The 17098-nt window shown below is 48.2% G+C and overlaps 1 protein-coding gene across 2 annotated transcripts in view; it reads right to left on the reverse strand.

The window, feature by feature from the left end:
* Window positions 1-17098, reverse strand: part of LOC121538450 (plexin-A1) — a 247557-nt gene that overhangs the window by 38531 nt on the left and 191928 nt on the right. For both annotated transcript variants that reach the window (XM_041846467.2, XM_041846466.2), the window contains exons 13-16: window positions 3340-3491; window positions 2742-2862; window positions 2483-2619; window positions 816-983 (exon numbers count right to left, since the gene is read on the reverse strand). In XM_041846467.2, coding sequence (XP_041702401.1) covers window positions 816-983; window positions 2483-2619; window positions 2742-2862; window positions 3340-3491 — 578 coding nt within the window. The remainder of the gene's footprint in view (window positions 1-815; window positions 984-2482; window positions 2620-2741; window positions 2863-3339; window positions 3492-17098) is intronic.

A 17098-nucleotide genomic window follows, 5' to 3' on the forward strand; every position in this document is an offset into this window, starting at 1 on the left:
TTCAGCATGACAATGATCCCAAACACACCGCCCGGGCAATGAAGGACTGGCTTTGTAAGAAGCATTTCAAGGTCCTGGAGTGGCTTAGCCAGTCTCCAGATCTCAACCCCATAGAAAATATGTGGAGGGAGTTGAAAGACCGTGTTGCCCAGCGACAGCCCCAAAACATCACTGCTCTAGAGGATATCTGCATGGAGGAATGGGCCAAAATACCAGCAACAGTGTGTGAAAACCTTGTGAAGACTTACAGAAAACGTTTGACCTGTGTCATTGCCAACAAAGGGTATATAACGAAGTATTGAGAAACTTTTGTTATTGACCCAATACTTATTTTCCACCATAATTTGCAAATAAATTCATTAAAAATCCTACAATGTGATTTTCTGGATTTTTTTTTTCTCATTTTGTCTGTCATAGTTGACGTGTACCTATGATGAAAATTACAGGCCTCTCTCATCTTTTTAAGTGGGAGAACTTGCACAATTGGTGGCTGACTAAATACTTTTTTCCCCCACTGTATATCAAACTATTGTAGATGCAGAAGGAAGTGGTGTCAACAGAGACAGAAGGGCTGTGGCATCTTGTAACAGTTCTTTGGTTTAACATGTTTACCAGGAAGCAGAGCAATCTGTGTCAATGTGGGCATTTCACAAGGTTCTGTATTTACACACATAAGTGGTGTGCCCCTCGCTAACTCGTAGGACATCTCTAAGTGTCTCTTTTAAAGAGGTGCCACTGTAGCTACACTACTGTACCCCAGACCAGCACCAGAGAACCAGGCGATACCCATGTAAATACCCAGATCTCCTCCCTACCTAGCAATACTCCAGTCGGGTTCGATCCTCAGGATGGTGGGGTCATCAGTATAGTTGTATTTGACCTCTGGGTTCCTCAGCTCAGCAGAGTCGATGTCCACCATGACTGGTGTGCTGCCTGGTGTCAGCCCCGCTGGGGTCACACACACTATCTCCCGGGAATTCCTCCTGCAGGGACAGAGAGGGTGGTTAAAGGATGATACAGATGACTGCTTTTCTTGTCAATGTAACTGGTAAAGGTCCAAGATTGTGCACCTCTCTCCCTGAAAACTAAATGGCAATACCTGTATGAACATGAAAGAGCGTTTCATGGACAAAACACTGATGATTTGTTCTGTGTGTGTTTCCCATTGGCATTGATACAATTCATACTGTCCACTGCTTGTCATAGCACACAATAACTACATATCTAGTATGAAGCACTGTTGAATGATGCTTGAATTTGTGGGAGAGTGCCGTAGTCTTTCTAGGAGTGGAAAGGAGTGATTCTGGTGCGATTCCCAAGTCCTGCCTGGAGACGTGCCTGAAATGTCTCCTCTGATTCTCCTCGCCCCGTTTCCATGGGAACCCCCTGAACATGGTACGCTCCACAAACCCTCCCAAGACTGCACATATCTTGACAAGGTGTCTGTGACAAAGGGTGGATCACCCCCCTGTATCTCCCCTCACTCCCCCTGTATTCCCCTCACCCCCCCGTATCTTCCCTCACTACCCCTGTATTCCCCTCACTCCCCCTGTATCTCCCCTCACTCCCCTTGTATCTCCCCTCACCCCCCCCTGTATTCCCCTCACTCTCACTCCCCCTGTATCTCCCCTCACTCTCACTCCCCCTGTATCTCCCCTCACTCTCACTCCCCCTGTATCTCCCCTCACTCCCCCTGTATCTCCCCTCACTCCCACTCCCCCTGTATCTCCCCTCCCTCCCCCTATATCTCCCCTCACTCCCCCTATATCTCTCCTCACTCCCCCTATATCTCTCCTCACTCCCCCTGTATCTCCCCTCACTACCCCTGTATTTCCCCTCCCCCCCCCGTATCTCCCCTCACTCTCACTCCCCCAGTATCTCCCCTCACTCCCACTCCCCCTGTATCTCCCCTCACTCCCCCTGTATCTCTCCCTCACTCCCCCTGTATCTCCCCTCACTACCCCTGTATTTCCCCTCACCCCCCGTATCTCCCCTCACTCTCACTCCCCCAGTATCTCCCCTCACTCCCACTCCCCTGTATCTCCCCTCACTCCCCCTGTATTCCCCTCACCCTCCCTATCTCCCCTCACTACCCCTGTATTCCCCTCACTCTCACTCCCCCTGTATCTCCCCTCACCCCCCCCTGTATCTCCCCTCACTCTCACTTCCCCTGTATCTCCCCTCACTCCCCTTGTATCTCCCCTCACTCTCACTCCCCCTGTATCTCCCCTCATTCCCCCTGTATCTCCCCTCATTCCCCCTGTATCACCCCCCGGCTGGGCTCTACCTACCTCTCAGCTGCAATGCAGAGCACCCCCGCTTTCAACAGGCAGTCTGTTAATATTCCTCATACAGGTGTAGACTGAGATCTACTGTTCCCTGCACTAGGTGTTGCACAGCAATGGGTCCGCTCCACTGTGATATGAGCTAAAAATAGGTAGACAGACAGAAAGCCTGATTTGACAGACTAACTGACACTCACTTTTTGAAGTGGCAGAGGTGGCGTCCAATGTTGACAGACACAGAGCTGCCGGCGTTGAGGTGGTTGCCCTCTATGGTGATCCTGGTGCCTCCTGAGAGAGGGCCCTGGGCAGGCAGCACCCGCGTGAAGAAGGGCGTCTGTAGGAGGGGGAACCATAAGACACGTTTATTATGCATTCAACAAAATGACCAATAATCATTGTGCAATGTAAGGATCCATCTATCCCTGACCATGGCTGTGTCATCTCGGTGCTACTTACCACGAAGGTGAATGCTCGGGGTGAGAGGGCTCTATAGTCTGCCAGGCAGTCCCTCACACACACCTCCACGTTAGCCTCCTGCACTCGGTAGCCCGTGGCGTCGTTCAGCAAACACACAATTCTGTAGGAGAGAGGGGTGATGGTAGGGAAGGTATGAGTGAGGAAAAGGGAGAGGAGTTAGAGACACATGGGATGACACACGTGTTGAGCTCACCTGTAGCTACAGTAAGGCTGTCTGGTATTTGTGTAGTGATTCCTCCAATTTTAAAGGGAGCATCTACTATCTACATGCTCTATGGAGAGATTGTTTGATCTATCTAAATTCAATTATTGAGCTGTATATATAGGGGAGAGCAGGGAGGTCAAAGGAGAGGAAAGAGAAAGCTGAAGAGGAGAAGAGGATGTCTATACACTGAGCAGAGGAAGAAAATAATAGACAGGTGAAGAGAGATGGACTGAAGGACAATGTCAACAGGAAGCAGAAGAGGATGAGATGGGATATACACTGAGAGGAGAGGAGGAGGGAGATAGAGGACATGTAGAAGGAGGGGTGGGTGATGGTGAGAGTGGTGAGTGCCAGGCAGCTGAGCCTCCTCACCTCTCAGAGCTGATGTACTCCTCTTCGATGGGGATACAGGGCACCTTGCCCAGACGCACTCCTGTCTGGATGTCCCTGAACTGCAGGCCCAGGTTCTCCCCCGTGATGGTCAGCCTGGTGCCCCCCTGTCTCGGCCCCGTCTCCGGAAACAGCTGCAAGACAAACACACAGGGAGGAATGGAGGGTAGAATGGAAGGAGGGAGGGAGATAAGAAGATCAATGTCAGAACCAATGACTGTTTGGTTAGAAGTCACTGAGAGGCAAGGTAAGGCCAACCCCTTGTATTGTAAGTGTATGCAGAGCTGACCAAATGGCACTTTGTGTGGGAGACTTTATGTCTGCTGCACAGACCCTATGGACGCTCTAGTCTAGAGCGCCTGGTTAAATTGTGTTTAGGATTTTTTTTTTTACTCTTTCCATGGTTCAAGTAGGAAGAAATCGATGTCATTGTTTAACAAATTTGTGAGTGTGCTACAAATACTATCATCATATATGCAAACTTATTGAATTACTTTGACATATTGAATTATGTTATATTATGCTAATTTCCCTATGGTGGACAGAATGTGTTACTACATTACACAGACTGATGTTTTCACCACACAAGAATTACAGGAAATACACATCCTTTTTACCTCAGATTTGTGATGTTAGTATTAAAGCTTATAGTCTTCACGATCTCAGAAAATCGATCGCTTAAAACAGATCAATACTTTTTGGTTTAGTACCAGTGTTTTTGTTATACGTGCCAGTCCGTAGTGGGACTTTAGAACGCAGCTGTAATTGTCAGACCACGCTGGCTATAATTTTTTCTTATTAATGTCTCTGGCCTCACTTGAATTCATGGATTTGAGGGTTAAGCTATCACTCAAATGAAAGCCAACCCCTGTCGATATTTAGACAAATCAAATCAAATTTTATTTGCCACATACGCCGAATACAACAGGTGTAGATATTACAGTGAAATGCTTACTTACAAGCCCTTAACCAACAATGCATTTTTTTAAGATAAAAATAATAAAAGTGTTAAGTAAAAAAAAATAAAGCAAATAACTAAAGAGCAGCAGTAAAATAAAATAACAGTAGGGAGGCTATATACAGGGGGGTACCGGTGCAGAGTCAATGTGCGGGGGCACTGGCTAGTCGAGGTAATTGAGGAAATATGTACATGTGGGTAGAGTTAAAGTGACTATGCATAAATAATGAACAGAGTAGCAGCAACGTAAAAGAGGGGGGTGGGGGTGGGGGAGCAGTGCAAATAGTCTGGGTAGCAATGATTAGCTGTTCAGGAGTCTTATGGCTTGGGGGTAGAAGCTGTTGAGAAGCCTTTTGGACCTAGACATGGTGCGCCAGTACCGCTTGCTGTGCGGTAGCAGAGAGAACAGTCTATGACTAGGGTGGCTGGAGTCTTTGACAATTTTGAGGGCCTTCCTCTGACACCGCCTGGTATAGAGGTCCTGGATGGCAGGAAGCTTGGCCCCAGTGATGTACTGGGCCGTACGCACTACCCTCTGTAGTGCCTTGCGGTCGGAGGCCGAGCAGTTGCCATACCAGGCGGTGATGCAACCAGTCAGGATGCTCTCGATGGTGCAGCTGTCGAACCTTTTGAGGATCTGAGGACCCATGGCAAATCTTTCAGTCTCCTGAGAATAGACTTTGTCGTGCCCTCTTCACAACTGTCTTGGTGTGTTTGGACCATGATAGTTCGTTGGTGATGTGCAAACCCAGGAACTTGAAGATCTCAACCTGTTTCACTACAGCCCCGTCGATGAGAATGGGGGCGTGCTCAGTCCTCTTTTTTTTCTCCTGTAGTCCACAATCATCTCCTTTGTAGTGATCACGTTGAGGGAGAGGTTGTTATCCTGGCACCACACGGCCAGGTCTCGGACCTCCTCCCTATAGGCTGTCTCATCGTTGTCGGTGATCAGGCCTACCACCATTGTGTCGTCAGCAAACCATGCAGTCATGGGTGAACAGGGAGTACAGGAGGGGACTGAGCACGCACCCCTGAAGGGCCCCCGTGTTGAGGATCAGCGTGGCAGATGTGTTGTTACCTACCCTTACCACCTGGGGGCGGCCCGTCAGGAAGTCCAGGATCCAGTTGCAGAGGGAGGTGTTTAGTCCCAGGATCCTTAGCTTAGTGATGAGATTTGAGGGCACTATGGTGTGGAATGCTGAGCTGTAGTCAATGAACAGCATTCTCACGTAGGTGTTCCTCTTGTCCAGGTGGGAAAAGGGCAGTGTGGAGTGCAATAGAGATTGCATCATCTGTGGATCTGTTGGGGCGGTATGCAAATTGGAGTGGGTCTAGGGTTTCTGGGATAATGGTGTTGATGTGAGCCATGACCAGCCTTTCAAAGCACTTCATGGCTACAGACGTGAGTGCTACGGGTCGCTAGTCATTTAGGCAGGTTATCTTAGTGTCCTTGGGCACAGGGACTATGGTGGTCTGCTTGAAACATGTTGGTATTACAGACTCAGTCAGGGATATGTTGAAAATGTCAGTGAAGAAACTTGCCAGTTGGTCAGCACATGCTCGGAGTACACGTCCTGGTAATCCGTCTGGCCCTGCGGCCTTGTGAATATTGACCTGCTTAAAAGTCTTACTCACATCGGCTACAGAGAGCGCGATCACATAGTCATCCGGAACAGCTGGTGCTCTCATGCATGCTTCAGCGTTGCTTGCCTCGAAGTGAGCATAGAAGGGATTTAGCTCTTCTGGTAGGCTTGTGTCACTGGGCAGCTCGCGGCTGTGCTTCCTTTTGTAGTCTGTAATAGTTTTCAAGCCCTGCCACATCCGACGAGCGTCAGAGCCGGTGTAATACGATTCAATCTTAGTCCGGTATTGACTCTTTGCCTGTTTGATGGATCGTCGGAGGGCATAGCGAGATTTCTTATAAGCGTCCGGGTTAGAGTCCCGCTCCTTGAAAGCGGCTGTCAAGGCGTCAGTGTAATGCGGTAGGACGCACCAGGGACACATGCTCGGCCCGTGTATATGAGAATGTCATCAATATACACCACTACACCCTGTCCGTGCAGGTCCCTGAAAATCTCATCAACAAAGGATTGGAAGACTGATGGAGCATTCATCAACCCGTTTGGCATGACGAGGTACTCATAGTGCCCAGAGGTGGTACTGAATGCTGTCTTCCACTCATGTCCCCTGTAGCTCAGTTGGTAGAGCATGGCGCTTGCAACGCCAGGATTGTGGGTTAGTTTCCCACGGGGGGCCAGTATGAAAATGTATGCACTCACTAACTGTAAGTCGCTCTGGATAAGAGCGTCTGCTAAATGACGTAAATGTAAAATGTCAAATCTCCCTCCCGGATACGCACCAGGTTGTATGCGCTCCTGAGATCCAATTTAGTGAAGAAGCGCGCCCCGTGCAATGACTCCGTCATACTAGCAATCAGAGGTAGTGGATAGCTGTACTTCACAGTGATCTGATTAAGACCACGGTAGTCAATGCACGGGCGTAAGCCACCATCCTTCTTCTTCACAAAAAAGAAACTTGAGAAGACAGGGGAAGTGGAAGGCCGAATGTATCCCTGCCTCAGAGATTCGGTGACATATGTTTCCATAGCCGCCGTCTCCTCCTGTGACAGAGGATACACGTGACTCCGGGGAAGTGCAGCGCCTACCTGGAGGTTTATCGCACAATCCCCCTGTCGATGGGGTGGTAATTGAGTCGCCTTCTTTTTACAGAAGGCGAGAGCCAAATCGGCATATTCAGGCAGAATGTGCATGTTGGAAACCTGGTTTGGACTTTCCACCGTAGTTGCCCCTATGGAAACACCTACACACATTTTACATTTACATTTTAGTCATTTAGCAGACGCTCTTATCCAGAGCGACTTACATTATCGTTTTATTTTTCATACTGGCTCCCCGTGGGAATTGAACCCACAACCCTGGCGTTGCAAACGCCATGCTCTACATCCCTGCCGGCCATTCCCTCCCCTACCCTAGACGACGCTGGGCCAATTGTGCGCCGCCCCATGGGTCTCCCGGTCGTGGCCGGCTACGACAGAGCCTGGATTCGAACCAGGATCTCTAGTGGCACAGCTAGCACTGCGATGCAGTGCCTTAGACCACTGCGCCACTCGGGAGACACCTCCCTGAGCACTGACTTGACCATCCCTTGAGAGCCCTCTGTTGCCATGAAATAGTGGGGTCATGAGAGGTTAACCAGGGAAGCCCCAACACCACTGGAAACGCAGGAGAATCAATCAGGATAGAGACACATTTTTTCCTCATGACCCTCCTGCGTCTTCATCCAGAGTGGAGCTGTGACCTCCCTAATCAGACCTGACCCTAAAGGGTGACTATCTAGGGCATGTACAGGGAAGGGCACATCAACATGCACAATAGGAATCCCTAAACTACGGGATAACTGACGATCAATAAAGTTCCCAGCTGCACCTGAATCTACTAGCGCCTTATGCTGGGAATGAGGGGAAAACTCTGGAAATACAACATCTATACACATATGCGCAACAGGGAGCTCTGGGTGAGTCGGGTGCCTACTCACCTGAAACGGTCCACCAGTGCTCTGCCTACTGCCTCGACTCCTTAAAGACCCTCCCCAGCAACGACCAGCAGTGTGTCCTCTGCGGCCACAGTTGGTGCAGGGGACGGCCCCTCTACCTGTCTCCCTAAGAGCAGCACCTCCGAGCTCCATAGGGGTAGGGTCGGAGGTGCTGGGGGATGGAATGGACGGCCCCTGATCCAGACGTCCGCGGGTGGCCAACAGGTTATCCAGCCTGATTGACATATCCACCAGTTGGTCCAGGTTAAGGTTGGTGTCCCTGCAGGCCAGTTCCCGACGAACGTCCTCCCTTAGGCTGCATCGGTAGTGGTCGATAAGGGCCCTCTCATTCCATCCTGCGCTGGCAGCCAGAGTCCCAAAGTCCAGTGCAAAATCCTGTGCGCTCCTCTTCCCCTGTCTGAGGTGGAATAGACGTTCGCCCGCCACTCTCCACTCCGGTGGATGATCGAATACTGGCCGAAAGCGGCGGGTAACCTGGATGGTTGCCAGGTATAGCTCTACCTGGAGCAGAAAACCCTGACACCCGGCAGCTGTACCGTCGTATGCCCTCGGGAGCGAGAGCCGAATCCCACTGGACCCAGGTGGTGAAAAGGTGGACAGCGGTGTAGGTGGTGGTGTAGCTGGAGGAGGAATAGGAAAACCTCCTCTCTCCCATCGCTCCATAGTATTCACCACGCGTTCCATTGCGGTGCCGAGAGCCTGGATCATGATCGCTTGTTGTTGGACGCGTTCCTCCATCGTTCCGGCTGGCATGGCTGTACCTGCTGACTCCATTATTGGTGCATGTTTCTGTCAAGGCGTCCGTGTAATGCGGTAGGACGAAGTCAGGCGCAGGACACAGAGCTAATCGAAAAAACATACTTTACTCGTAGGTATCTTAATGAACATACCTCCACGCAGGGAGGAACAAACCCGCTCACATACGACAACCAAAACATGAACAAACACGCACAACACACAGTGTGAGCCAGAGGATTAAATAGGGAAGACATAATTACATGATGGGAAACAGGTGAGACCAATACAGACAAAACAAGTAGAACATAGAAACATGGATCGGTAGCAGCTAGTACTCCGATCCGAAGCCTGCCCGAGCAAGGAGGAGGGGCAGCCTCGGCTGAATTCGTGACAGCGGCAGCTCTACCCTTTAGCTCAGTGCGGATGTTGCCTGTAATCCATGGATTCTGGTTGGGGTATGTACGTACGGTCACTGTGGGGAAGACGTCATCGATACACTTATTGATGAAGCCAGTGACTGATGTGGTGTACTCCTCAATGCTATCTGAAGAATCCCAGAACATATTCCAGTCTGTGCTAGCAAAACAGTCCTGTAGCTTAGCATCTGCATCATCTGACCACTTTTTTATTAACCAAGTCACTGCTGCTTCCTGCTTTAGTTTTTGCTTATACGCAGGAATCAGGAGGATAGAGTTATGGTCAGATTTGCCAAATGGAGGGCGGGGGAAAGCTTTGTATGCATCTCTGTGTGTGGAGTAAAGGTGGTCTAGAGTTGTTTTTCCTCTGGTTGCACATTTAACATGCTGGTAGAAATGAGGTAGAACGGATTTAAGTTTCCCTGCATTAAAGTCCCCGGCCACTAGGAGCGCTGCCTCTGGATGAGCGTTTTACTGTTTACTTATGGCCTTATACAGCTCATTGAGTGCAATCTTAATGCCAGCATCGGTTTGTGGTGGTAGATAGACAGCTACGAAAAATATAGATGAAAAGTCTCTTGATAAATAGTGTGGTCTACAGCTTATCATGAGATACTCTACCTCAGGCGAGCAAAACCTTGAGACTTCCTTAGTATTAGATTTTGTGCACCAGCTGTTGTTTACAAATATACACAGACCGCCACCCCTTGTCTTACCGGAGTCAGCCGTTCTATCCTGCCGATGTAGCGTATATCCCATCAGCTGTATGTTGTCCATGTCGTCGCTCAGCCACGACTCGGTGAAACATAAGATATTACAGTTTTTAATGTCCCGTTGGTAGGATAACCGTAATCTTAGGTCATCCAATTTGTTCTCAAATGATTGAACATTGGCTAATAGGATTGATGGAAGAGGCACTTTACTCGCTCGCCGTCGGATCCTTACAAGGCACCCGGACCTACGTCCACGATATCTCTGTCTCTTTCTCATGCGAATGACGGGGATTTGGGCCTTGTCGGGTGTCTGTAGGATATCCTTTGCGTCCAGCTCGTTGAAGAAACAATCTTCGTCCAATATGAGGTGAGTAATCGCTGTCCTGATATCTAGAAGCTCTTTTTGGTCATAAGAGACGGTGGCAGAAACATTATGTACAGAATAAATTACAAATAACGCGAAAAAACACACATAATAGTACAATTGGTTAGTGGTTAGAGGGCTGTAAAACGGCAGCCATCTTCTCCGGCGCCACCGAGTTGGTGATTCGTTGAAATGATCTACTCAGAAAAGTGTTGTGTTTCCTTTTCCTTATTTGCCGTCTACCAAAATAATTTTCTCACAGAGATATAAGTTGATAAGTGGCTATGACAGGTTGTCATCTATCAACAGATACTGTATATGCAGTATACCCAAGTTCATTGAGGTTTGTCTGTTAGAAGAGCGCAAACCGTAGCCTACATGTCGCCGCAGTTACTGTATTATCCCAGTTCAATTGATTTCAATACAATATCAACGTGAGTGCTTAATTTGCATGTTCTATTGACTACAGTAGAACAAGCTAATCAATTCCAGTCTTGAGTGACCGCTTGGTAAATATTGGTGTGCAATTTATAAGGTACTAATTTAGCAAGTAATCTGAACACAAGTGTAACACGTGTGTAGGGAGTAACTTTTCTTCAAAATGTCACAACTTATTTCAGTATATTGAATTTATGAATATCTAAAACCGGTGTTTTGACACTCGGCCATAAATCAAAAAGCCATGACAACAGGAAGCAGCAGCAGTATAATTTCAAAATATGTTTTAGGAATATAAATCGTACTTTTTTAAACATTATTTTCCCACAAGATTCTACTTTATCAGATACAAACTACTGAATGAGCCCAAAAACGTGCTATGATATATTGATTTTGATGATATTAGTGAAAAATCTGAAAATATGTTTGTCCTGGCTACTCTTTCTCTCGCGTTCACCCACACACCATAATCCAGCGAGCTGTGTTTTAATGAAGAAAAATCACCTCTCTGCTTTGAAAAACTGAAAAACCTTGTGTGGCGCACAGCGAAAGGCCTCTTCGCCACCTAATTGAAAGTTATTACACCGGCTCCCGCATCGCCGTTCTGTAGCAGCGTGTCACACGGCAGCGCCATAATGTGATTTATTTAGCCAAATTACTCTCTGTAACGAGGACAGGTGTGGCATAACAAAACAAATATGATGACTGATGTGAGGTGGCCTCTAACAACCATCACGAGGTAATTATGGTCAATCTCACTGGCTGCCTGTTCCACAACCTGGTTGGCTGGGCAGACCGTGTCAGGGAAACGGTGCCCTGGCGTGTCCCGAGGCATGATGGCGTTTCATTGGCTGGCCACCCCTGGGTTCTGTAGTGGCCCCAGTAGCAATCCCCAGCGGCCAGGCTTTCACAGGCAGCCTAACCTCACTCAGCCCCAGCGCTATGCCTCTACCACATAATGACATGGCAGCGGTGCTGTAGCCTGTAAAGGCAGAATGGGGCAGGATGGTGGTCGCTAGAGGTCTGTGCTGTAGGCCGCAAAACCAGTGTGGAGCAGGGCTACAGCAGGGTGACGCCAGTGTGGTTGGACTGGGAACTAGGGACACATGGCCCACATGGGCTGAGGCAGGCTGTAAACTGGGTTGTTAATGTATTCAAAAGAGAGACTGGGGAAGGAAGACAGTTATGCCAACAGCCAATGGTAGGAGACCATGTTTCTGGAACCACTCAACACATAGTCAACATAATTTAGAGAAGTACAGTGTATTGCATAGCTGTCAAACACAGTATGAACCTACCCTGACATTGCCAAATTGTGCAGGGTAGTTTTTATCAGGGGGGAGTGAGGGGGTTGTTATGAGGGGGGTGAGGGGGTTGTTATGAGGGGGGAGTGAGGGGGTTGTTATGAGGGGGGAGTGAGGGGGTTGTTATGAGGGGGGGTGAGGGGGGTTGTTATGAGGGGGGTGAGGGGGTGAGGGGGGTTATTATGAGGGGGGTGAGGGGGGTTATTATGAGGGGGTGAGGGGGTTGTTATGAGGGGGGGTGAGGGGGGTTATTATGAGGGGGTGAGGGGGGTTGTTATGAGGGGGTGAGGGGGTTATTATGAGGGGGGTGAGGGGGTTGTTATGAGGGGGGTGAGGGGGTTGTTATGAGGGGGGTGAGGGGGTTATTATGAGGGGGGAGAGGGGTGAGGGGGTTATTATGAGGGGGGTGAAGCTGAGGGGCGACTCTTATGGTGAAGCAGGTGTCCTCTATTTGTTTCCTTCAATTTATCCTATAGGCTCCAATCTCCCTGAGAGCATTGTAAACAGACCTCCTAGGGTTTGACACACACATTGTCTGTGATCTTCAGAGGCTTCTGGGCTCTATAGCCTTTCTAGTTTGTTTGCTCATCTTATGAGTTCTCAGTCTGACTCTCCTACCCCTAGGAACCCCTAGGACCTGGCATGATGAAAACACAGGCCTCTGAAGTTAAAACGGTGAAGTAGGGTGTTTTAATTGGTTTCAGAGGGGTCGTTTCACATGACCCCCCCACACCCTGACAGAAGGAGAGAGAGAGAGAGAGAGAGAGAGAGAGAGAGAGAGAGAGAGAGAGAGAGAGAGAGAGAGAGACCACTTATACAGCAGAATACCTCATTGCTCCACTTGGATTGAAACATGGACAAGTAATGACAGTTGGAGATGGATTTTAGCCACAGCAGAAACATACAGGAGCTAGATTATACTCTGAAGAATCCTAAACTCAATGTGCTGTGCTCCACTCCACCACTCCACCTCCTATAGTTCTTCACTTTCTTACACCCCTCTCAATCCCCTTCTCTCTCTCTAATCACATCCCCCTCTTCCTCTGAGTAAAACAAGAATCCCCTTGCACACGCACGGCAGAACAACAACAGATGTATATTTTACGTGCTGAAGTGTCAAAGCAAATCAGGGATGCTCTCTAACAAGGGGGTTGGGGGATAGAAAGACAATAAGTAGCACAGGAACATCCCTCCTACCCACTCACTCTCAGCTAAGTGCATTCACTCTGATATAATATTTATCTGAGACAACTCACACACACACACACACACACACACACACACACACACACACACACACACACACACACACACACACACACACAGCCAGGAACAGAGCACCAGCCTAGGCTGAGGGAGGGAGGGAGGGATGGAGAGCGAGAGAGGGAGGGAGGGTTGGTTATTATGGGGGGAGAGACACTAGCTGAGGGGGGACTCTGGGGAGTCTGTCCCCCCTCCCCTTATAGACGTTGCCTCATTCCGACGCTTTGTCTTCCCCGTTCCTCCAGAGTGAGAGGAGGAAAAGAGAGGCGTGAGAGCTATTCAGACCCCTTTGTGATGGATTGGGAAGGGAGGGTGGGATGTTTGGGCCCTCTGAGTACCGACTAGCAGTCGAGACGTCAGTCAAAATTCATGAGATGCTGCTTATTGACAGACAATGAGGAGGAAGAGAAAGATAATTCAATTACTTGCACCACTCTGGGGCTCCTAGTGCTGGAAAATCCTGGTTAAATACTCTAATATTCCAAATGAAATTACCAGCTAATCCACCTGCTAATATACTGAGGCACACAGTCCCCATCATATGAATAACGCGAGAGACAGAGAGAGAGCGAGAGAAAGGGAGGGAGAGAGAGCGAGAGAGAGAGAGAGAGACAAGAGAAGAGAACATCTGAAAAAAGGGAAAGAGAGTTGTCAAAGAAGAACATGTACACTCTGGTGAGTATAGGTTGATGTAACATGGAGTAATAATAAAATGTGTTAACAAGCACAGAGTCAAGGTCCTCTGCTGTTTATTACAACCATATCACGGAGCAGGTGCCTTTGAGCTTGTAACATGGACTGCTTTCATGGCCATAGGGTACCATTTCAGAGAGACAGAGAGATCACTACCGAATGACGCAATGACCTATCAAGCATTTTTATGTATTAATTCTCTTTACTGCAGATTTTCCTTTCAGTCTGCACCTTCCCCTCCCTCCTCTTCCTCCTCCTCCTCTCCTTCCTTCCCTCCTTCCTCTACTTCTGTCTTGTGGACTTGTCCCTGGGAGATAAGTGTAGCGAGCGAGTGATAGAGAGAGAGAGAGCGAAAGAGAGAGAGGCAGGCATCGTGGAGGGATTAGTTCCTGTGCCAGTGCCAATTATCCAATATCTGGGATTTATAATGTGCTGAAACACTAGCTGCCTCTCCAGAGTAGATTAAAGGACACAGACACACACAGACAGACTAACACAACACTTTGCATTTGCCCCCCAGCAAGGTGTCAGGAGCAGCAAATATACTGCAAATAGCAATAATAGAGGAATGAGTTGGATTCGTTTTTGAACGGGGAGAGGTTAAATCAGGAGTAGGTGGAGTGTGGGCTAGGCTTGTTGCTGTGTGTAGGTGCTATGGATGTAATCAGCTATAAACGCATTGTGAGGTTTAGCAGTAGAGCGGAGAAGGACGGAGATAGAGATAGAGATAGAGAGAGAGAGAGAGAGAGAGAGAGAGAGAGAGAGAGAGAGAGAGAGAACAGTAGTCTGGTACACAGCCAGCATCAGATCTTTACTGAGGCACAGAGCAACAGATGACTACCGTACATCCAATCCAGCTATGCAAAAGAGACCCGAGGCACTCACGTCAGTAGCCATGAAGTGCTTTGAAAGGCTGGTCATGGCTCATATCAACCCCATCATCCCGGAAACCCTAGACCCACTACAATTTGCATACCTCCCCAAAAGATCCACAGATGACACAATCTATATCGCATTCCATACTGCCCTTTCCCACCTGGACAAAAGGAAACCTATGTGAGAATACTGTTCATTGACTACAGCTCAGCATTAAACACCATAGTGCCCACAAAGCTCATCACTAAGCTAAGGACCCTGGGATTAAACACCTCCCTCTGCAACTGGATCCTGGACTTCCTGACGGGCCGCCCCCAGGTGGTAAGGGTAGACAACAACACATCTGCCACGCTGATCCTCAACACGGGGGCCCCTCAGGGGCGCGTGCTTAGTCCCCTCCTGTACTCCCTGCTCACCCACGACTGCGTGGCCAAGCACAACTCCAACACTATCATTAAGTTTGCTGACGACACAACCATGGTAGGCCTGATCACCGACAACGATGAGACAGCCTATAGGGAGGAGGTCAGAGACCTGGCAGTGTGGTGCCAGGATAACAACCACTCCCTCAACGTGAGCAAGACAAAGGAGCTGATCGTGGACTACAGGAAAAGGATGGCCTAAACACGCCCCCATTCACATCGACGGGGCTGTAGTGGAGTGGGTTGAGAGTTTAAAGTTCCTTGGTGTCCACATCACCAACGAACTATCATGGTCCAAACACACCAAGACAGATTTGGCATGTGTCCCCAGATCCACTACAGCTGCACCATCGAGAGCATCCTGACCGGTTGCATCACCGCCTGGTATGGCAACAGCTCAGCATCCGACCGTAAGGCGCTACAGAGGGTAGTGCGTACGGCCCAGTACATCACTGGGGCCAAGCTTCCTGCCATCCAGGACCTATATACTAGGCGGTGTCAGAGGAAGGCCCAAAAAAATTGTCAAAGACTCCAGTCAACCAAGTCATAGACTGTTCTCTCTGCTACCGCACGGCAAGCGGTACCGGAGCGCCAAGTCTACGTCCAAAAGGCTCCTTAACAGCTTCTATCCCCAAGCCATAAGACTGCTGAACAATTAATCAAATGGCCACCTGGACTATTTACATTGACCCCCCCGCCCCTTTGTTTTTACACTGCTGCACTCGCTGTTTATTATCCATGCATAGTCACTTTACTCCAACCTACATGTACAAATTACCTCAACTAACCTGTACACATTGACTCGGTACTGGTACCCCCTGTATATACTGTAGCCTCGATATTGTTATTTTATTGTGTTACTTTTGATTTTATTTTTTACTTTAGTTTATTTAGTAAATAATAATAATATATATATACACTATCATTCAAAAGTTTAGACACACCTACTCATTCAAGGGATTTTCTTTCTTTTTAAATGTTTTTACATTGTAGAATAATAGTGAAGACATCAAAACTATGAAATAACACATATGGAATCACATAGTAACCAAAAAAGTATATTATATATTTTATATAAGAGATTCTTCAAATAGCCACCCATTGCCTTGATGACAGCTTTGTACACTCTTTGCATTCTCTCAACCAGGTTCATGAGGTAGTCACCTGGAATGCATTTCAATTAACAGGTATACATCTTAAAAGTTAATTTGTGGAATTTATTTCCTTCTTAATGCGTTTGAGCCAATCAGTTGTGTTGTGACAAGGTAGGGGGAAGATAGGCCTATTTGGTAAAATACCAAGTCCATATTATGGCAAGAACAGCTCAAATAAGCAAAGAGAAACAACAGTCCATCATTACTTTAATACATAAAGGTCAGTCAATACGGAACATTTCAAGAACTTTTAAAGTTTCTTCAAGTGCAGCTGCAAAAACCATCAAGCGCTATGATGAAACTGGCTCTCATGAGGACGGCCACATGAATGGAAGACCCATATCCTGCAGAGGATATGTTCGTTAGAGTTACCAGCCTCAGAAATTGCAGCCCAAATAAATGCATAACAGAGTTCAAGTAACAGACACATCTCAACATCAACTGTTCAGAGGGGACTGTGTGAATCAGGTCTTCATGGTCGAATTGCTGCAAAGAAACCACTACTAAAGGACACCAATAAGAAGAAGAGATTTGCTTGGGCCAACAAACACGAGCAATGGATGTTAGTCCGGTGGAAATGTGTCCTTTGGTCTGGAGTCCAAATTGGAGATTTTTGTTTCCAACCGCCGTGGCTTTGTGAGACGCGGTGTGGGTGAACGGATGATCGCCGCATGTGTATTTCCCACCGTAAAGCATGGAGGAGGAGGTGTGATGGTGTGGGGGTGCTTTGCTGGTGACACTGTCTGTGATTTATTTAGAATTCAAGGCACACTTAACCAGCATGGCTACCACAGCATTCTAGAGTGATAAAACACCATCCCATCTGGTT

This window comes from Coregonus clupeaformis, chromosome 24 (genome assembly GCF_020615455.1).
Source record: "Coregonus clupeaformis isolate EN_2021a chromosome 24, ASM2061545v1, whole genome shotgun sequence".
Lineage (NCBI taxonomy): Eukaryota > Metazoa > Chordata > Actinopteri > Salmoniformes > Salmonidae > Coregonus > Coregonus clupeaformis.